General features: G+C 44.5%; 1 protein-coding gene across 1 annotated transcript in view; it reads left to right on the top strand.

Moving 5' to 3' along the window:
* LOC120028987 (kinase suppressor of Ras 1-like) overlaps positions 1 to 19181 on the top strand; it is a 53044-nt gene extending 33863 nt beyond the window's left edge. The window contains exons 3-19 of the mRNA XM_038974271.1: positions 5955 to 6093; positions 6552 to 6954; positions 7184 to 7320; positions 7533 to 7602; positions 8061 to 8144; positions 8235 to 8296; positions 8416 to 8528; positions 8653 to 8833; positions 9616 to 9673; positions 9838 to 9895; positions 15010 to 15252; positions 16323 to 16519; positions 16689 to 16785; positions 16883 to 17022; positions 17585 to 17716; positions 18552 to 18687; positions 18921 to 19181. Coding sequence (XP_038830199.1) covers positions 5955 to 6093; positions 6552 to 6954; positions 7184 to 7320; positions 7533 to 7602; positions 8061 to 8144; positions 8235 to 8296; positions 8416 to 8528; positions 8653 to 8833; positions 9616 to 9673; positions 9838 to 9895; positions 15010 to 15252; positions 16323 to 16519; positions 16689 to 16785; positions 16883 to 17022; positions 17585 to 17716; positions 18552 to 18687; positions 18921 to 19067 — 2397 coding nt within the window. The 3' untranslated portion in view covers positions 19068 to 19181. The remainder of the gene's footprint in view (positions 1 to 5954; positions 6094 to 6551; positions 6955 to 7183; positions 7321 to 7532; positions 7603 to 8060; positions 8145 to 8234; positions 8297 to 8415; positions 8529 to 8652; positions 8834 to 9615; positions 9674 to 9837; positions 9896 to 15009; positions 15253 to 16322; positions 16520 to 16688; positions 16786 to 16882; positions 17023 to 17584; positions 17717 to 18551; positions 18688 to 18920) is intronic.
* The last annotated feature ends 4049 nt before the right edge of the window (positions 19182 to 23230 follow it).

The raw sequence follows: 23230 nt of genomic DNA, 5'->3' as shown, positions 1-23230 counted from the left end.
CACATCCGATGAGCGTCGGAGCCTGTGTAGTATGATTCGATCTTAGTCCTGTATTAACACTTTGCCTGTTTGATGGTTCGTCGGAGGGCATAGCAGGATTTCTTATAAACTTCCAGGTTAGAGTCCCGCTCCTTGAAAGCTCCCTCTAGCTCAGTGTGGATGTTGCCTGTAATCCATGGCTTCTGGTTGGGGTATGTACGTACAGTCACTGTGGGGACGACGTCATCGATGCACTTATTGATGAAGCCAGTGACTGATGTGGTGTACTCCTCAATGCCATTGGATGAATCCCGGAACATATTCCAGTCTATGCTAGCAAAACAGTCCTGTAGCTTAGCATCTGCTTCATCTGACCCCTTTTTTATTGACTGAGTCATTAGTACTTCCTGCTTTAATTTTTGCTTGCAAGCAGGAATCAGGAGTATATAATTTTGGTAAAATATGCCAAATGGAGGGCGAGGGAGAGCTTTGTATGTGTCTCTGTGTGTGGAGTAAATATGTTCGAGAGTTTTTTTCCCTTTGGTTGCACATTTAACATCCTGGTAGAAATGAGGTAAAACGGATTTAAGTTTCCCTGCATTAAAGTTCCCGGCCACTAGGAGTGCCGCCTCTGGATGAGGGTTTTTGCTTATGGCCTTATACAGCTCATTGAGTGCTGTCTAAGTGCCAGAATCGGTTTGTGGTGGTACAAAGAATATAGATGAAAACTCTCTTGGTAGATAGTGTTGTCCACAGCTTGTCATGAGATACTCTACCTCAGGCGAGCAAAACCTCAAGACTTCCTTAGATATCGTGCACCAGCTGTTATTTACAAATATACATAGATCGTCACCCCTTGTCTTACCAGAGGCTGCTGTTCTATCCTTCCGATACAGTGTGTAACCCGCCAGCTGTATGTTATTAATGTCGTGGTACAGCCACGACTCGGTGAAACATAAGATATTACAGTTTTTAATGTCCCGTTGGTAGGATATACGTGGTTGTAGTTCGTCCACTTTATTATCCAGCGATTGTATGTTGGCCAATAGTACTGATGGCAAAGGCAGATTAGCCACTCGTCGCCGGATCCTTACAAGGCACCCTGATCTCCTGCGATATCGCCGTCTGACGGGGATGAGGGCCTCGTCGGGGGTCTGGAGAAAATCCCTCTCTTCCGACTCATTAGTCTCAGTGCTTTTCTCAGCTGCTGACTCAATGTTAAATGCATTGAGGTCCATTGTTTTGTGGACATAGTAACGTTATGGTCAGCTAGGTTATTGGGAATAGGCTTTATGAAGTAGAATTCTGATAACCAGGTCTCATCATTTCAGTGAAGCAGGGAAAGAAATACCTTTTTATTTCCATGAGTATTGTGAGGTACTACAGTAAAATGAACATGCCACAGTAAGAGCCTCCCGGGTGGCGCAGTGGTCTAGGGCACTGCATCGCAGTGCTAGCTGCGCCACCAGAGTCTCTGGGTTCACGCCCAGGCTCTGTCGCAGCCGGCCGCAACCGGGAGGTCCGTGGGGCGACGCACAATTGGCATAGCGTCGTCCGGGTTAGGGAGGGTTTGGCCGGTAGGGATATCCTTGTCTCAGTATGTAATAAAATGTATGCACTCTACTGTAAGTCGCTCTGGATAAGAGCGTCTGCTAAATGACTAAAATGTAAATGTAAGAAACTAGGCAAAGGGACTTTGAAGTTGATTCAAGCCCCAGTTTTCCCAACTGTAGAAACGTATACTCAGTGGCTCTCTAGATCGTGACAATAACTAATAGACCTAGATAATATCCAACTCCTGCCTCCCTCACTGTATCATGCCACAAGGCAAGACCCAGATGCAGACACAGGAGGCAGATGGTTGGAGTCTAACAATGTTTATTAATCCAAAGGGTTTGGCAAGAGAACGGTCGTGGACAGGCAAAAAGGTCAAAACCAGATCAGAGTCCAGGAGGTACAGAATGGCAGACAGGCTCGTGGTCAAGGCAGGCAGAATGGTCGGGTACAAGGTCCAGAAACAGGCAAGGGTCAAAACCGGGAGGACTAGAAAAAGGAGAATGCAAAAAGCAGGAGAACTGGAAAAACACTGGTTGACTTAACTTAAAATACAAGATGAACTGGCACAGAGAGACAGGAAACACAGGGATAAATACACTGGGAAAACAAGCGACATCTGGAGGGGGTGGAGACAATAACGAGGACAGGTGAAACTGATCAGGGTGTGACACACTGGGCCAAACACCACTTCATGCGCCCTTTTGTCCATTTCATCCGACCTCTTTTATCCGTTTACTATGGAGACAATGCAGGAACCACATGGTTGCCAGGTAATTAAGACTCCATCACAGAAACCCTGCTACCCCGCTACTCTGGTTAGCATGGACCACTGGGCTGAGGACTGTCACCAGGGAGACCAGAGGTGGGAAAATTCATTGTGGTAAAATAACAGGGGTTGATGGTGGTGTATGGGTTAAACCTTCTTTTCATGGCTTGCCAGTAGATTCCGGAATTCACCAGTCCAACACTGGGGTACCTCATCTCAGAAATCTCTGAGTGAACAATTTGAACATTTTCTCCCCAATTTCGTGATATCCAATTGGTAGTTACAGTCCTGTCCCATCGCTGCAACTCCTGTACGGACTCGGGAGAGGCAAAGGTCGAGAGCCGTGCGTCCTCCAAAACAAACTCCGCCAAGCCACACTGCTTCTTGACACAACACCCGCTTAACCCTGAAGCCAGCCGCACCAATGTGTCGGAGGAAACACCGTACACCTGCCGACCGTGTCAGTGTGCATTGCACCCGGCCCACCACAGGAGTCGCTAGTGCACGATGGGACAGGAACATGCCTGACAGCCAAACCCTCCCCTAACCCGGACGACCCTGGGCCAATTGTACGCCACCCCATGGGTCTCACGGTCGTGGCCGGCTGCGACAGAGACTGGACTCAAACCAGGATCTCTAGTCGCACAGCTAGGACTGCGATGCAGTGCCTTAGACCACTGCGTCACTCGGGAGGCCACATACAACCATTTCTAATGTTTTACTCTGTTACAGTTCATATGAGGAAATCAGTCAACTGAAATATATTCATTAGGCCCTAATATATGGATTTCACATGACTGGGAATACAGATATGCATATGTAGGTCAAAGATACCTTAAAACCTCTACTTCATCACCCTCCCGGATCCGGGATCCTCCTCATCAAAAAAGCTGACTAGCATAGCCTAGCCTAACGGGACAGGGATATCATATAATATAATTTTCATGAAATCACAAGTCCAATACAGCAAATGAAAGATAAACATCTTGTGAATCCAGCCATCATTTCCGATTTTTAAAATGTTTTACAGCGAAAACACAATATGTATTTCTATTAGCTAACCACAATAGCCAAACACACAACCGCATATTTTCACCATGTTTCCACCTCATAGGTAGCTTTCACAAAACCGACAAAATAGAGATAAAATTAGTCACTAACCAAGAAACAACTTCATCAGATGACAGTCTTATAACATGTTATACAATACATTTATGTTTTGTTCGAAAATGTGCATATTTGAGGTATAAATCATAGTTTTACATTGCAGCCACCATCAAAAATAGCACCAAAGCAGCCAGAATAATTACAGAGAGCAACGTGAAATACATAAATACTCATCATAAAACATTTATGAAAAATACATGGTGTACAGCAAATGAAAGATAAACATCTTGTGAATCCAGCCAATATTTCTGATTTTTTAAGTGTTTTACAGCGAAAACACAATATAGAATTATATTAGCTTACCACAATAGCCAAACACACAAACGCATTTATTCACCGCAAAGGTAGCTTTCGCAAAAACCAGCAATAGATATAAAATTATTCACTAACCTTTGGACAACTTCATCAGATGACAGTCTTATAACATCATGTTATACAATACATTTATGTTTTGTTCGAAAATGTGCATATTTAGAGCTGCAAATCGTGGTTATACATTGTGAATACGTAGCAACATTTCCCCAGAATGTCCGGAGATATTTTGGACAGTCACCTAATCTGACCAAAGAACTCATCATAAACTTTACATAAAAATACTTGTTGTATGGCAAATGAAAGATACACTGGTTCTTAATGCAACCGCTGTGTTAGATTTTTAAAAATAACTTTACCACAACATACAGCTTGGGTTATTGTGAGACAGCGCTCACCAACACGGCGGAGAATAGGCATCAACATATTACACAGAAATACGAAATAACATCATAAATGTTGTCTTACTTTTGCTGAACTTCCATCAGAATGTTGTACAAGGAGTCCTATTTCCAGAATAAATCGTTGTTTGGTTTTAGAATGTCCATTTCTTCTGTCGAATTCACGCCACAATGCTAGCCAAGGTTGCTAACATTCCCATCCTCTCTTGGCGCAAAGAACGAAAAACTCCAAAAGTCCCAATAAACGTTGAATAAACTGATAAAACTCGGTTGAAAAAACCTACTTTATGATGTTATTATCATATGTATCAAATAAAATCAGAGCCGGAGATATTCGCCGTGTATAGCGAACGCTTTTCAGAAGACAATGTCGAGGTCCCTCGCGCGCCGTCGAAGACACAGAAAATACCGGATCAAGATCAAGATCAAGCTAGACACCCCATTCCACCTTCCACTGCCTGTTGACATCTAGTGGAAGGCGTATGAAGTGCATACATATCGATAAATAAAAGCCAGTTGAATAGGCAGGCCCTGAAACAGAGCCTCGTTTTCAGATTTTTCACTTCCTGTATGAAAGTTTGCTGCCAAATGAGTTCTGTTTTACTCACAGATATAATTCAAACAGTTTTAGAAACTTCAGAGTGTTTTCTATCCAATAGTAATAATAATATGCATATTGTATGATCTAGAACAGAGTACGACGCCATTTAAATTGGGCACGATTTTTTCCAAAGTGAAAACAGCGCCCCCCTATTGACAAGAAGTTTTAAAAAATGGGTCTCAAAATAGGCCTGAGGATCGCAGCCGGTATTTCTGTGCATTAAAATTGCCATCAATAAAATGTCAGTAGCTTATGCCTGCCCATATCATAACCCCAACGCCACCCTGGGGAACTCTGTTCACAACATTGAGATTAGCAAATCGCTCCCCCACATGACGCCATACACGTGGTCTGCGGTTATGAGGCCGGTTGGATGTACTGTCAAATTCTCTAAAACGATGTTGGAGGTGGCTTATGGTAGAGAAATTAATTCAGTTCCCTGGCAACAGCTCTGGTGGACATTCCTGTAGTCAGCATGCCAATTGCAAGTTCCCTCAAAACTTGAGACATCTGTGGCATTGTGGCCACAAATGCCTTTTATTGTCCCCAGCACAAGGTGCACCTGTGTAATGATCATGCTGTTTAATCAGCTTATTGATATGCCACACATCTCAGGTGGATTATCTTGGCAAAGGAGAAATGCTCAATAACTGGGACGTAAACAAATTTGTGCACAACATTTGAGAGAAATAAGCTTTTTGTGCATATGGAACATTTCTAGGATAGTTTATTTCAGCTCATGAAACATGGGACCAACACTTTACATGTTGCATTTATATTTTTGTTCAGTGTAGCCATCTCTTTAAGGATAGTGTTTTTCATTGGACTTGAAATAGCCACCAAGTAGCCTCCAGAGTGACCAAATGTCACATATTACACAATGTCCCCCCACTCCCTGCCTGCCCTGAAGTGACACAGAGTTGACACTGTCCTGTCTAAGGGTTGGGTTGATAGTGTGTCACAGCACGTCTGTGTAGAATGTCATAGCAACTTGTTTGGGACAACCACACACACATTTCCTACATTTCTCTCTCTCTCGTCCTTCTCTCCTTACTTTATCTCTGGCACACACACCTCCCTGTCTCAGTCTTCTACCCATCTGTTTCAGGTCTCCTTCCATCCTCTTTCTCATTCTCATCCTCTCTCCATCTCTCTCTCTCTCTGTGTCCAGGCTGTACCAGTGAAGCTGTCCCTGGATGCTTTGCTGCAGATGTCCAGTTGTCAGGTGCAGGACACCATGAGACAGCTGGGCTCTGAACCAGAGGAGTGCTCCCGACTCACTGCTGCCCTCTCCTGCCTAAAGAGTGCAAGTGAGACATGTTTTCTGTCATTAATAACAGTGCATATTGATGCTGTGTGCTCTGTAGTTTAGTACTGTTTGTAACTCTAACCTCTGCTTATTGATGCTGTGTGCTCTGTAGTTTAGTACTGTTTGTAACTCTAACCTCTGACCTCTGCTTATTGATGCTGTGTGCTCTGTAGTTTAGTACTGTTTGTAACTCTAACCTCTGACCTCTGCTTATTGATGCTTTGTGCTCTGTAGTTTAGTACTGTTTGTAACTCTAACCTCTGACCTCTGCTTATTGATGCTGTGTGCTCTGTAGTTTAGTACTGTTTGTAACTCTAACCTCTGACCTCTGCTTATTGATGCTGTGTGCTCTGTAGTTTAGTACTGTTTGTAACTCTAGCCTCTGACCTCTGCTTATTGATGCTGTGTGCTCTGTAGTTTAGTACTGTTTGTAACTCTAACCTCTGACTTCTGCTTTAGGTGGGGACATCAGGGAAGACCCAGGAACCTGGATATCAGAGCCGCCCCGCCGTGACAGTAACACCTTACCTCCTCCGGACCGTCGCCCCTCCACCCCCACCACCCTACCCCGTGGCTCCATCCTCAGTCCACATACCCACGCCCGTTCTGTCTCTGTGACTGTCGTACCCTGTGTGGACGATAAGGGGCATCAAGTCTACACAGGAGGCATGTCGGACGCTTTCCCCTCCTCGCCGCTGCTCCTCTCCAATTCCCCTCCCTCCAAGAGACGCGCCAAGCACCCTCCACGCATGTCCCCCTCCCGAAAATTGCTGCAACTCCCCTTCAATATCACCCTCACACGCAGCAAGAGCCACGAGTCACAGCTGGCCAACCGCATAGAAGAGCCAGTGCCCAACAACAAGTGGGTGTTTCTCTATTCTGTCGTCTTTAATTAAATTGAGGCAGCCATTTTTGTTTTCCTTTGTTGATTGACCTAGCTATTTTGTGTTTTCTCTATTGAATATGAGTGGCAATTTTCATAGCAAGTGTAGGTGTTTGAGTTAAAACCTATGGAATGAGTTGGTTTCTCTGTGAATGATGTGTCTGTTCTCTGAGTGACCCACACAGCTAGCCCTCTCTTTGTTCTGCAGGGGTGGGAAGAAGAACAAGCTGCTCCTGAATATGCACATTAACAGTAGCAGTGGGAACGGGTGTGAAGACTCCACCCGGACCCCTGGCCCAGCCACCGCCCCCTACACCCTCCCAGGAACCCCTACGCTGCTGGAGCGTGAGTCCTGATGCCCCAGTGGAACCTGGGAACTCTGCCTTTCTGTTTCCCTCTCTACTTGATTGGAACTACATCACTTTTCTCCTTTTTCTTTCTCCCACTCTTTGTTTCTCTATCTCTCTTCCTCCGCCTCCCACTTTCTAGCTCCTGTCCTCTGTTCCCCTTTCTGTCTAGTTCCTCTCACACTCCCTCTCTCTCTCATTCCCTTCCAGATAACCTAGCATTGCATCGGGGGTCTCCACAGATGATGAGGAGGGATATCGGCCTCTCTGTAACACACAGGTAGGACACATCATCAAGACCTGTGTCACACCATACTTACGTATCTATCGTTTAAGCCCTAGAGGCCCTCAGGGTCTTAGTGGCGTTTGTGATGGGACTGTGAAAAAAATACATCCCGGTTTTGAGCTCAGCGTTCCACCTTGGCACAGACCACGAACATTTCTTGCATCGGTCTGGTGAGAATGGCGTCTCAAGAATCGTAGAATTTGAGTTATGCAGACACTCAGCCAGACCAGTGTTTATCTGACTGGAAAGTGTGTATTAATTCATTTTGATATTGCGTGAAAGTTTTGGGAAAATAAATAACAGATTCCAATGAAAACCATTTGGGATATGACAGAATTCCAACACACTTCTCTTGAACATCCTAGTTTGTCCACTACCCAGTAGGCAACTCCAACATTAGAAGCTGTGATATAACTGAAATATATTCATGCTTTGCTCTCTCTCCTTCTAAGGTTTTCAACCAAATCCTGGCTCTCACAGACATGCCAGGTGTGTCAAAAGAACATGATGTTTGGTGTTAAATGCAAACACTGCAAGTAAGAAGAAGCCTTCTACACATCGCCGCTTTCATTTGTTCACAAATCATTCTTTGCTCCTCTGCGAACTACTGTCTCCTCTGCTTCCAGGTTAAAGTGCCATAACAAATGTACCAAAGAAGCCCTTCCCTGCAGGATATCTTTTCTCCCACGTAAGACCTGGTCCATTCCTGCATACAAAACGGCAAAAAATGCACACTGTAATGATCCTTTTCCCGGTACATCCCAAGAATGTAAATTTAGTGCTGAGTCATTGTTCCCTATATTTCAGTCCCGCAAATCCGCCGGGCAGAATCCGTACCGTCAGATATCAATAATCAAATTGACCGTACGGCAGAGTTACCAATCCAGTTTGGCACTTTACCTAAGGTGCTAACCAAAAAGGTAGATTTTTTTTTTTAGCATACGTGTGTATGTGTATTAATAGTAATGTCACCATACATGGAATCTCTAATTTGTCCTGAACCTTAATTTATGAAACCTTTCTGTTGAAACCCCTCTCTCTCAGGACTACCCTCCCATGCTGGGCCAGATGGATTCCAGCAGTAACCCCTCCTCCACCACTTCCTCTACGCCCTCCTCGCCCACCCCCTTCCAGCAGAGCAACCCCCCCAGCGTCACCGCCACGCCGCCCCCCAACTCCTCGCCCGGCCCCCAAGGGCCCCGAGACAGCCGCTTCCACTTCCCAGGTCGGGCCCTCACATTGACAGGCCCAAGCACGCTCTAGATTCCTACTCTGTTCCACAAACATGTAACTCCAAAGCTACAGTACTCCAGTATCTCTCACAGGCCCCCACCCCAAACACTCTAGATTTATACGCTGTTCTTCTAACTCACAACACTGAACTCCAAATCCACCCTAAGGCAGTAATAGCACATCTCTAATCATACTCCAATTCCTGATCACACTTCATCTGCTCTATTATCACTAATCATATCCTATTATAACATCTCCTTAACTGCTTGTGGCTTATCTAACCTTGTCTAACCCAATCATATCGCTCTCTCCTCTCCATTTTCCTCTGGTGGTTGTTTCTCCTCTTGTCCTTTAGCTGGCTGTTATTTACAACCTAGACAACAGTTTATTTTCCCTGGTGAGTTAACACTGAGTTAATAGCGCTCCCTCCCTGTGCGTCCTGTAGTCCCGCCCAACTAGTAAAATACCATCCCCTTTTCATGTGTTGTCATCTGCCACTGTCCTTTATGACAAGCTTTTAGCAAAGCAATAATATTACATGCTGATAGCTTTTGCTTTTACAGTGCATGGCTTCTCTCTAGTGGACAAAAAGGTGAACTGACTGAATACTGCTTGGCGCTGTGTATGGTCTGACAGAGTTAGAGGCAGCCATCACAATTTAGAGGATGCATGCTCTGAAGTGAAGTGAAGACAGATAGGGTTAGTTAAATAATAGTTTTACTATGAGTCAGATATGTGTTATTTTGCTCAACATCCTCATTGTCCCACACACAGATGTTTCCTCTTCACCATATCCTGTTGGACTACACTCTGAAGGCCACCATGACACTGGGTAAGAGGCAACAGCTTAGAGTCCGAGTAAAGACCATTTAAAATGCTGTGGTTTTTCACCCACATTGTCTACTGTAAGTCCCACCATAGTTTACCATAGTTTCTACTAGACAGGGTTACGTTAAAATTAGGAACTGCTGTTTATGGTGATGTTTGTCCCCACAGAGACACACAGCAACTGGCACAATCAGAACCTCCATGTCAAGGACAGGAATGTGGAGCGGTAAGTACCCAAAATCCCTGGTGGCAGAAAAATAATAATAATAATAACAATTTATTAATTACATTTGAAAAGCACTTTTCATTATACAATAATAATCTCAAAGTGCATAAGATTAAATAGAAATAAACTAGTTTAAAAACAAATACAGTGGGGCAAAAAAGTATTTAGTCAGCCACCAATTGTGCAAGTTCTCCCACTTAAAAAGATGAGAGAGGCCTGTAATTTTCATCATAGGTACACTTCAACTATGACAGACAAAATGAGGAAAAAAAATCCAGAAAATCACATTGTAGGATTTTTAATGAATTTATTTGCAAATTATGGTGGAAAATAAGGTCTGACAGGTAGGTGGGTCAGATGCCATTCAAGGTTTTTCAGACGAGGTGGAGAATGTTATAGTCAATTATTTGAGGAACAGGTAGCCAATGAAGCTCAGCAAGGATGGGGGGGTGTGGGCAGACTTTTTAGTTTGTCAAGAGCTGCGTTCCCATTATCAATTCTGGAGAAAATGAATACATGGATTAGCTTTTCTGCATCAGATGTTGTGAGAGAGGGTCTTAGGCGGGAGATGTTCTTCAGGTGAAAGAATGGCGTTTAACAGACTAATGTGGGCATTGAAGGAGAGAGCAGGGTCAAATTTCACACCCAAATGAGTGATGACTGATGAGAGTGGGATGATGTGGCTGTCTATGGCAGGGCGGATGCTGCATGGCGAATGCTGTAGGGTGGATGCTGCAGGAGTTGATCTGCTGGGGGCTGTCTATCAGCATTGCCTTTGTCTTGCTGCTGTTGAGTTGGAAGAAGTTGTTCTGCTTTTAAGATTTGACCTCTTCCAGACAGTTGGACAAAGTTGACAGAGCAGATGTTGAGTCAGGCTTTGTTTTAATGTACATCTGTGTGTCGTCTGCATAGCAGTGCAATTGGACACTGCTGTCTGAAGATCTGGCCAAGTGGGAGCATGTAGAGCAGGAAGAGGGTAGGTGCTAACACCGACCCTTGTGGGACACCGCAGGCTATGGCGGACTCCTCTGATCTTGCCTCACTGAGGGTGACATTCTGCTTGCGGTTAGAGAGGTAGGAGTTAAACCAGTTTAGTGCAGTCCCACTGGGGCCAAGTGTGCTCTCTGCGGCGCTCCAGTAGAATGGTGTGATCTACTGTGTCAAAAGCAGCACTGAGGTCCAGAAGAATCAAGATGATGGGGGATCCTGTATCTGCAGCCATGAGCAGGTCATTTATAACCTTCACCAGGGCTGTCTCAGTACTGTGCAAGGACCTAAAGCCAGACTGGTGAGCTTCATAAAGCTGGTTAGCACTGATGTGTGAGTGAAGCTGAGTTGCCACTATCTTTTCCAGGACTTTAGATAAAAATGGGAGGTTGGAAATAGGCCTGTAGTTTGAGATGAGGTCTTGGTTTCTTGAGCAAGGGGGTGATGGCAGCGATGTTGAACAGTGACGGCACCTGCCCAGTGTGGAGAGAATTGTTGAACAGGTTGAAAGCAGCTGAGCATGTTTTGAACATTGATGTTACAATAGGGTCATGGGGGCCACCGGTAGTCTTCACTTTTTAGATATGTGTGGTGGGGTAGGAGCTAGAGTGGGGTTAAGGTTGGAGGATACAATGTTGTGTCCAATGGTGTTGATTTTAGCCTTGAAGAACTCAACAAATTGGTTGCATTGTTCGGTAGTTGCTGAGGAAGTGAAATAGAAGACGGTTCCATGTTTTGCAATGGGGAAATCACCCAGCAGCATTTACCTGATCAAGTGAGAGTTCTCTAGTCGAGTTAATTATGTGGTGCAATGATACTGATACGATCATTTTACCATATAGAAAACTTAATAAAAGGCTGGTTCTCTATTTCTCTAAGGAGATGGCGCTGGAGGAGATGGCTGCCGTTTTTTTACAGTCCCCTAACCAGTTGTGCTATTGTGTGTGTTTTTTCGCGTTATTTGTAACTTGTTTTGTACATAATGTTTCTGCCACCATCTCTTATAACCCGAAAAGAGCATCTAGATATCAGGACAGCGATTACTCACCTCGTACTGGAAGAAGATTTTTTCTTTAATGAGTCGGTCGCAAAGGATTTTCTCCAGACACCCGACAAGGCCCTCATCCTCGTCATTTGCAGGAGAAAGAGACGGAGATATCGGGGACGTAGGTCTGGGTGCTTGTAAGGATCCGACAGCGAGTGGGTAATCTGCCTTTACTATCGGTCCTATTAGGCAACGTACAATCATTAGATAAAATGATAGACAAACTATGAGCACGTATATCCTACCAACGGAACATTAAAAACTGTAATATCTTATTTTTCACCGAGTGGTGGCTGAACGACGACATGAGTAACATACAGCTGGTGGTTTTTACGTTTTTTCGGGGTGCGGTCTATGTATATTTGTAAACAACAGCTGGTGCACGAAATCTAAGGAAATCGAGGTTTTGCACACCTGAGGTAGAGTATCTCATGACAAGCTGTAGACCTCCCCTACCAAGAGAGTTTTCATCTATATTCTTCGTAGCTGTCTATTTACCACCACATACTGGCACTAAGACTGCACCCAATGAGCTGTATACGGCCATAAGCAGACTTTAATGCAGGGAAACTTAAATCCGTTTCCCCTCATTTCTACTAGCATGGTAAATGGGAAAAAAACGGAGGGAAAAAAAACTCTAGACCACCTTTACTCCACACATAGACGCATACAAAGCTCTCACTCGCCTCGCTATCCACCACATTCCTGCTGATAAGCAAAAACTAAAGCAGGAAGCACCAGTGACTCGGTCAATAAAAAAGTGGTCAGATGAAGCAGATGCTAAGCTACAGGACTGTTTTGCTAGCACAGACTGGAATATGTTCCTGGATTCTTCCAATGGCATTGAGGAATACACCACATCAGTCACAGGCTTTATCAATAAGTGCTTCGATGATGTCGTCCCCACAGTGACTGTACGTACATACCCCACCCAGAAGCCATGGATTACAGGCAACATCCTCACTGAGCTAAAGTGTACAGCTACCATTTTCAAGGAGTGGGACTCTAACCCGGAAGCTTATAAGAAATCCCGCTATGCCTTCCGACAAACCATCAAACAATCAAAGCGTCAATACAGGACTAAGATTGAATCGTACTACACCGGCTCCGATGCTCGTCGGATGTGGCAGGGCTTGCAAACTATTACAGACTACAAAGGGACGCACAGCCGCGAGCTGCCCAGTGACACGAGCCTACCAGACGAGCTAAACTACTTCTATGATCGCTTCGAGGCAAGCAACACTGAAACATTCATGAGAGCATCAGCTATTCCGGACGACTGTGTGATCACGCTCCCCGTAGCCGATGTGAGTAAGACCTTTAAACAGGTCAACATTCACAAGGCCGCAGAGCCAGACGGATTACCAGGACGTGTACTCCGAGCATGCGCTGACCAACTGGCAAGTGTCTTCACTGACATTTTCAACCTCTCCCTGTCTGAGTCTGTAATACTAACATGTTTCAAGCAGACCACTATAGTCCCTGTGCCCAAGAACACTAAGGTAACCTGCCTAAATGACTACCGACCCGTAGCACTCACGTCTATGGCCATGAAGTGCTTTAAAAGGCTGGTCATGGCTCACATCAACACTATTATCCCAAAACCCTAGACCCACTCCAATTTGCATACCACCTCAACAGATCCACAGATAATGCAATCTCTATTGCACTCCACACTGGCTTTCCCACCTGAACAAAAGGAACACCTATGAGAATGCTATTCATTGACTAAATCTCAGCGTTCAACACCATAGTGCCCTTCAAGCTCCACTAAGCTAAGGACCCTGGGACTAAACACCTCCCTCTGCAACTGGATCCTGGACTTCCTCACGGGCCGCCCCCAGGTGGTAACCCCAGGTGGTAAGTGTAGGTAACAATACATCCGCCACGCTGATCCTCAACACGAGGGCCCCTCAGGGGTGCATGCTCAGTCCCCTCCTGTACTCCCTGTTCACTCATGAATGCATGGCCAGGCACGACTCCAACACCATCATTAAGTTTGCTGATGACACAACAGTGGTAGGTTTGATCACCGGCAAGGATGAGACAGCCTATAGGGAGGAGGTCAGAGACCTGGACAACAACCTCTCCCTCAACGTGATCAAGACAAAGGAGATGATTGTGGACTACAGGAATAGGAGAACCAAGCACGCCCCCATTCTCATCGACGGGGCTGTAGTGGAGCAGGTTGAGCGCTTCAAGTTCCTTGGTGTCCACATCACCAACAAACTATCATGGTCCAAGCACACCAAGACAGTCACGAAGAGGGCACGACAAAACCTATTCCCCCTCAAGATTCTGAAAAGATTTGGCATGGGTCCTCAGATCCTCAAAAGCTTCTACAGCTGCACCATCGAGAGCATTCTGACTGGTTGCATCACTGCCTGTTATGGCAACTGCTCGACCTCCGACCGCAAGGCACTACAAAGGGTAGTGCGTAAGGCCCAGTACATTACTGGGGCCAAGCTTCCTGCCATCCAGGACCTCTATACCAGGCGGTGTCAGAGGAAGGCCCTAAAAATTGTCAAAGACTCCAGCCACCCTAGTCATAGACTGTTCTCTCTGCTACCATACGGCAAGCGGTATCGGAGCACCAAGTCTAGATCCAAAAGACTTAACAGCTTCTACCTCAAGCAATAAGACTACTGAACAGCTAATCAAATGGCTACCCAGACTTCTTGCATTGCCCTCCCCCCACTCCCCTCTTTTACGCTCTGTACCGGTACCCACTGTATATAGCTTCGCTATTGTTATTTTACTGCTGCTCTTTAATTATTTGTAACTTTTATTTTTTATTTAACACGTATTTTTCTTAGAACTGCATTGTTGGTTAAGGGCTTGTGAGTGAGCATTTCACTGTGACAAATACAAATGTTATTTTATTTTAGTTGGATTTCAGTTTTTATTCCAATCTCTCTAACTGTGCTATTGTGAGCAAATAAACCAGCAAAAAAATCTAACAGACTTCTGAAAGTGATTTCCAGAAATCTCAATCTGCAATTGATTGAATATCCCCCTGATTGTATGTTTTGTTTGAGTTGACATGACACAATTTGTGCCTGCTTTGTCTCTGTGTATTCAGGAAGAGGAGGAATACCCAGGAGAGGAGGATGAGGGAAACGGTAGCAGGGAGGACAGAGAGAAGGGCCACTCAAACGGAGAGTGTGGTGGGGACGAGATAGAGGACCTGCCCAGCTACCGGGGCCGACTGGCCGGTGGCCAATGGAGGGGGCCCATCTCCCGTAAGGCCAGCCAGACCAGCGTATATCTGCAGGAGTGGGACATCCCCTATGAGCAGCTGGAGCTGGGGGAGCTCATTGGCAAGGTGAATGACTCCAGCTTTACATAGTGGTAATTATGCACTCGGTGGTCAGTTTATTAGGTACACCTACCCGTTCACGAAAATGGTTCGCTCCTACAGACAGTGAGTCATGTTGCCATGGCTTGCTATATAATACAGGCAGACAGGCATTGAGGCATTAGGTTACTGTTCGATTGAAAGTTAGAATGGGCAAACCGAGTGACTAAAGTGTCTTTGAGCGTGGTATGACCATCGGTGCCAGGCGCGTTGGTTCCAATATCTCAGAAATGGCCGGCCTCCTGGGGTTTTCACGTAAAACAGTGTCTAGGGTTTACCAAGAATGGTGGGACAAACAAAAAACATCCAGTCAGTGGCAGTCCTGTGGATGAAAACAGCTTGTTGATGAGAGAGGACGAAGGAGAATGGCAAGAATCGTGCAAGCTAACAGGCAGGCCACAAACAGGCAAATAAATAACGGTGCTGTACAACAGTGGTGTGCAGAACAGCATCTCGGAAAGCACAACTCATTGGTCCTTGTCATGGATGGGCTATTGCAGCAGACGACCACACCGGATTCCTGTCCTATCAGCTAAAAAGAAGAAGAGGTTACAGTGTGCACATGATCACCAACACTGGACAATTGAGGAGTAGAAAAACATTGCCTGGTCCGACGAATCCCGGTTCCTGTTGTGTCATGCTGAGTCCAAGGCCCCATCCTGCCTGGTGTCAACAGTACAGGCTGATGGCGGTGGTGTAATGGTGTGGGGAATGTTTTCCCGGCGCACGTTAGGTCCTATGCTACCAATTTTGCAATGTTGGAACACCACAGCGTCTGAACATTGTGGCATCCCTTCATGGCTACAGAGGTGTCTGACCCGGTGCTAGATGGATGTACCTAATAAACTGTGTATATGTGTATATGACAACAGCTGTATCTACACAGAGGTGGGGTAGTAGGGCTCATAGTCAAAGTCAATTGGTATCTGCATGTCTCCTTTAAAAAAAAGGCCAATGGACTAAATTAGAGTTCCTTGAATAGGAACTGAAAAAAATTGCTAATAACACAAGTACCCATACATACTTCCCTATTCCAGGGCCGTTGGGGGAAGGTTCATAAGGGGCGCTGGCATGGAGAGGTGGCCATTCGGCTGCTGGAGATAGATGGTAATAACCAGGACCACCTGAAGCTGTTTAAGAAGGAAGTGATGAACTACAGACAGACCCGCCACGAGAACGTGGTCCTCTTCATGGGGGCCTGCATGGCCCCGCCACACCTCGCCATCATCACCAGGTTAGGGGGAGGGAAGCGGGAAAGGGAGGTGGGGATGTTTAGGGGAGTTGAGCAGGGAAAAGCTGGAACCCTTGAATCAATCTATGAGAGGTATTAAATGTGTCTTGGTTTAACAAATGAGGAAATCAGGAAAGGCTTTGTTTTGACATTTCCTCTTGTTTTCTCTCAGTTTCTGCAAAGGTCGGACACTATTCTCTGTTGTAAGAGATGCCAAGAACACGCTAGACATCAACAAGACAAGGCAGATCGCTCAGGAAATTGTTAAGGTGTGGTACTACTCAAGTTCTCTTGAATTGTATGTACATTGTAAGCAGCTTACTCTTCCTTTCACTGAAAGTGACTAAACTCTGACCTCTTCCTCAGGGTATGGGCTACCTTCACGCTAAAGGAATCGTTCACAAGGACCTGAAGTCCAAGAATGTGTTCTATGACACAAACAAAGTGGTAATCACAGACTTTGGCCTTTTTGGAATGTCCGGAGTGGTACAAGAGTACCACAAGAGGTAAGCAAAAAAAAACGTTGTCAAAAGTTAAACACACTAGCCTCCCAAGTGGCGCAGCTGTCTAAGGCGCTGCATCGCAGTGCTAGCTGTGTTACTACAGATCCTGGTTCAATACCGGGCTGTGTTGCAGCCAGCCACAACCGGGTTAGGGCATCGCGCTCTAGCGACTCCTGTGGCGGGCCGGGCTCATGCACGCTGATGCGGTTACCAGGTGTACTTTGTTTCCTCCGACACATTGGTGTGGCTGGCTTCCGGGTTAAACGGGCCTTGTGTCAAGAAGTAGTGCGGCTTGGTTGGGTTGTGTTTCGGAGGACGCATGGCTCTCGACCTTCGCCTCTCCTTAGTCCATACGGGAGTTGCAGCGATGTGACAAGACTGTAACTACCAATTGGATATGACAAAATTGGGGAGAAAAGGGGGTACAAAAAAAATCTCTATATAAAAAATAATATAAAAAAAATTGTTAAACACACTGAGGAGTATACTTCTACACCTTTTCAGTCCAGATGAAGGATCAAAAATGTATGTTTGTCCATCTGTGGTTGTCTGTGTGTGTGTCTAGGCAAGAGAATGAGCTGAGGCTCCCTCATGGCTGGATCTACTACCTGGCCCCTGAGATCGTCCGCAGGATGGGCACTGGGAACCATGAGGACCGCCTGCCTTTCTCCAATGCTGCAGACGTCTATGCCTTTGGGTACACACAACTTCATCTCATCTTACATCCTGTCATAATAATAATACTGCATTTATACTGAACAAAAATATAGATGCAACATGTTGGTCCCATGTTTCATGAGCTGAAATAAAAGATCCCAGACATTTTTCATACCCACAAAAAGCTTATTTCTCTCAAATTTTGTGCACAAATGTGTTTACATCTCTGTTAGTGAGCCTTTCTCTGCCAAGATAATCCATCCACCTGACAGGTGTGGCATATCGAGAAGCTGATTAAACAGCATGATCATTACACAGGTGCACCTTGTGCCGGGGACAATAAAATGCCACTCTAAAATGTGCAGTTTTGTCACACAACCCAATGCCACAGATGCCTGAAGTTTTGAGTGAGCGTGCCATTGGCATGCTGACTGCAGGAATGTCCAACAGAGCTGTTGCCAGAGAATGGAATGTTCTTTTCTGTACCATAAGCCGCCTCCAACGTAATTTTAGAGAATTTGGCAGTGCATCCAACCGGCCTCACAGCCGCGGAACTGTAACCACGCCAGCCCAGGACCTCCACATCCGTCTCCTTCACCTGTGGGATCATCTGATGGGGGGGGGGGGGGGGGGGGGGGGCTGCTGAGGAGTATTTCTGTCTGTATCATTGAAATTGTTGCATGTTGCATTTATATTTTTGTACAGTATACTTAAATATAGGACATCTGAATGTTTTAAAAAGAAAATGTGGGCGATACATACATAAATAGGCTGAAATGTGGCTCCCCATAAAATTAATGTGTGAGTAGGTGTATGCTGTTTGTATACAGGGCTAGGACTCAGGTGCTAACCATACATTATATTTTAATCCCCAGCACCATTTGGTATGAGCTGCAGGCCCGTGGCTGGCCACTCACCAACCAGCCGGCAGAGGCCACCATCTGGCAGGTGGGCAGTGGAGAGGGCATCAAGAAGGTCCTGGCAAAGGTCAGCCTGGGCAAGGAGGTTACGGTAAGGTCAAAGAGCAGTGTGATGTCCTCTGGGAAGCTTAGTGTACTGTATTGACATGATAATAAACCAAACAATATTATTCTCAGTGTGCGAGTGATATAAAACAGACTGACATTGTACTACCAGAGCCAAAACGTTTGGATGGATTATCATCTACTGTACATTGTGTTTATAGCCATAAGGATGGATGTGGGATTAGATAAATACCCCCCCCCCCCCCTCCTGTCCTGTAGGAGATACTGTCTGCCTGTTGGTCCTTCAAGCTGGAAGAGCGTCCCTCCTTCACCCAGCTGACTGACATGCTGGAGAAGCTGCCGAAGCTCAACCGCAGGCTTTCCCACCCAGGACACTTCTGGAAGTCAGCCGAGTATGTATCCTAAAGACCAGGATTCCATTTGAGATATACTGAATGTACTCACTATATATATATATATATATATATATATATATATATATATATATATATATATATATATATATATATATATATATATATATATACTACTTCTCCTACGTCTATGGGGATGCCACTCTGATGGTTTTGGGCTCTCTCATGGCTGGATGTACCTGTTGATCCCTGTCCCTCCAGTGATGTCACATTAGATGGAGCTGGGAGAACAGCAGGTGTTGATATGACTGTGTGAATAAGAATGTGTTTATGGTGGAGGGGTGTAGCCATCCGACAAACCTGGGCCTACTGTATGTTTTTTTTGTAGGACCTTTGATTTAAATAACTAAAATGGATGAATGTGATGCAAATTACCAGCTTTATACAGTGAGAAGAAATGTTGTCTTTAATAGGGAATTCTTGCTAAAAAATTATTTTTAAGTAAAAGTTGAACAGGACAAAAGGTTTAATAGCCTGTTGAAACTGTTTGGTTTGTGACTGTTCATTTCAGAGCTGATAGTTTTGAATGCCTAAATCTGTCCATGTTTTAAAAGAGAGTATACTTTATAATAGCACCACCCCCTACCCCTCTCCCTGTCTCCATGCTGTCCATCTCTGTGGGCAGTGATTGGAGGCTTGAGTGTCCCACCTCTCCTGTGTCCCCCCTTCTGTGAATATTTCTGTCATACCTCTCTTGTCATCTCTGTTTGGGTCTCACTCCCTCCCTCTCGCTCTTCCTCTCTGGGCGCCGCTGCTCTCTCCTGGATGACCACTGACTGACTCCACCTGTTCCTGCTCCACTTCACCCTCCCTGTCTCCCTTGGACCCCTCCTCCTCCACCTCCTCTTTACTTCCACCCCCCTCAAACATCAACTCTTGTTTCCCCATATTATTTTTTCCCTCCTCCACTCCTCTCCTTGATCTATCCCATTATCTTTCTTCTTCTCTCCTTGCTCTCTGTGTGAAGGCCCTGGGTTCATCATCATTGCCTGCGGGACCATTGCAGTCAGGGTCTGCAGTCTCACTGCCCCTACATATACAAATAACATATATCTCAGTGACAACCGGTGCTGATCAATCCATAGGAATAGCCTGTTTGGTATTAGATTCAGAGGAATTCAGAGGAATGGACAACCCAACAGAATGACTGGTATCACAGCCAATAGTGCCACCAATATATAGTCATGTATCTTTGTCAACTTGCTAAATGTACCATAATGCACTGCCTGAGTTGTTTGTTAGTTTGTTGTTCTTTGCCTAACTTCAGTTTGTGTATTGACATTTTGGTGCTAGTAGTGGCTAATGCAAACAGTCAAGTCTAACCACTTGCTTTCTTTCAATTTTCCTCTCTCCTCTTTTTTCCTCTCTATTTCTCGCTCTCTCTCATCCTACAACTTAGGTTGTAGCCTTCAGTATGCAAGACGAAGTAATAATGTAAGATGTTGACTTGCCTCTTGTGCACTCTTTGTGTGCCTGTGTCAGCATGCTTGTTTGGTTGGTTGCTGAATGTAATGTGCTGGACAACCACAGATTAACCCCGTGAAAGACTGCAGTGATTGAATGTTAGCAGTGATAACACAAAGATAAATGTATCCGATATATAAATATAGATAGAATTGTTTTATTTAATGTACAGATAACATTTATTTTATGTGTACAAAGTTTTTACATTACATTATAGGTACTTCACATCTAATTATGTAGAGCTTTAAAACATTTTTCCCTCAAAACACTGTGTAAACAAATTGTACATTACTTAAAGATGGGTTGTTGTTTTTTATGTCACAAGAATGTATATTTTGTACAGATTGTGGCTACACTCAAGGTGTTTCTGGTTTCTTCAGTGAAAGACGATAAAACTAAACTCACATCATTTGGTTCTGTGTCTTGTGGAATGCTGACAACAGTTTGAATGTATGATCAGTTGGATAAAAAAGGTATCACTTTACATTAAGGATTTAAGCAGCTAAATTACAAGCACACTTTCCACTAGACACCATTTATACAGTTGATTTATCTCCCAAGTGTTTGATTTGATTTAAAGGGGCAATCCGGGATTCAAAACTTTGATTGACCTTAAATATGGGTGTCACTGACTCACCAGTTCCCAGGAGAGAGAGGAGGGTGCAGAGAACAGACATGTTCATGATGACCGAGACAATGGTGGTCCCAATACACTTCTGCTACTGATATGCAGGATTACATCAAAAAGTGTGTTGTAAAATATACAGTATGTGCAAAATGTCAGTACAAAGTAGTACATGGTTATTTCTCTTCTAGAACATTTTGAGACAAATAAAAATAAATGTGAGGCTATTTGTGGCATTATTACTAAAATACCAAAATTATAAAGATTGTCACCGAATCCAGGAGAGACAAATGGAAGTGCCTCCTTATCAGAAAGTTCAGATTTCTTCTCACTCAAAACGTCCATATATACTGAACAAAAATATAAACGCAACATGCAAAAATGTAAATGATTTTACTGAGTTAGAGTTTATATAAGGAAATCAGTCAATTAAATAATCTATGGATTTCACATGACTGGGAGCTATGGGTGCAGCCATGTGTGGGCCTGGGAGGGCATAGGCCCACCCACCCACCGGGGAGCTGGCCCAGCCAATCAGAATTGGATTTCCCCCCACAAAAGGGCTTTATTACTGACAGAAATACTCCTCCGTTTCATAATCTGTCCAGGTGGCTGGTCTCAGATGACCCTGCAGGTGAAGAAGCAGGATGTGAAGGTCCTGGGCTGGCGTGGTTACACGTGATCTGCGGTTGTGAGGCCGGTTGGACTTACTGCCAAATTCTCATTGGAAGTGACATTGGAAGTGGCTTATGGTAGAGAAATTACATTCAAATTATGGTAGAGAAATTACATTCAATTATCTGGCAACAGCTCTGGTGGACCTTCCTGCAGTCAGCATGCCAATTGCACACTCCCTCAAAACTTGAGACATCTGTTGCACTGTGTTATGTGACAAAACTACACATTTTAGAGTGGCCTTTTTTATTGTCCCCAGCAAAAGATGCACCTGTGTAACGATCATGCGGTTTAATCAGCTTCTTGATATGCCACACCTGTCCTGTGGATGGATTATCTTGGCAAAGGAGAAATGCTCACTAACAAATTTGTGCACAAAGTTTGAGAGAAATAAGCATTTTGTGCATATGGAACATTTATGGGATCTTTAATTTCAGCTCATGAAACATGGGACCAACGTTTTTATTTTTGTTCAGTGTAAATATAAATTTGGGGAAGTTCTGCTAGAGATATCATCTGCAAGTCATATTCCCTTGGTTTGTTGAAGATTTTGCAACACCAGTGATAATGATTTGTAACGTCAATTTTAGGGCATGACCTATGACATTGTTAACCTGTGCAGTATGCAACATTTTATCAGGACACTGGTGTTTGTACACACTTAAGGTGGCCACACTGACAGTAAACAAGCAACTTTTGCTTCAAATGGTGTTCAGTTTTTGTCCTTTCCCCAAAGGAAAAAGCTGACATAAAATCTATGATATGGTAGAAGACCATGTTTTAAAAGGTGTCTTACTGCTTGGCTAGAGCAAAAGCCTCCACCCTCACTGGCTCTCCCAGCCAGAGTAAGGGTTTACTGTAACATCTAACTTGGATGTGGGGCCCCTTAGTCATCATCCTGTTTGGAAATTGATCATGTGGTTCCAGTCATTGAAAGCACTCATGCTGCATTCGTATCCAAGTGGGAAGTGGGAAATGACCACATACGACTGGGAAAAATCCACTTGAACAACTCTCCCTCCAACTGTTAATTACTAGTGGCAAACTCATTTATCAGCTCCCACTTCTCCCACATGGTGGCCTCTGATGTCACATACTAAGGAAATTACCTCGATAACAGCATTTTCGACAGTTAAATGCAACAACAAAACATTATTTATAAAAAGCAATCTTTGAATATGGGTTTTGATCACTATCATTTGTTTGCAAGCATGATAGCTGTATTTTTGGTTTTTGGTTTACCCAGCTTGTTGGCCATTAGCCAATCAGCGTTTCTCAACTAGTTCAAAGCACTTGAACGCATCCGACTAGTATTTATGACTGCACAACTGGTAAATTCCACTTCCCAATTGATTACAAAAGCAGCATAAAAACAAACACCATTGTTCTGT

This window comes from Salvelinus namaycush, chromosome 34 (genome assembly GCF_016432855.1).
Source record: "Salvelinus namaycush isolate Seneca chromosome 34, SaNama_1.0, whole genome shotgun sequence".
Lineage (NCBI taxonomy): Eukaryota > Metazoa > Chordata > Actinopteri > Salmoniformes > Salmonidae > Salvelinus > Salvelinus namaycush.
This window is presented reverse-complemented; position numbering and strand designations above follow the sequence as displayed.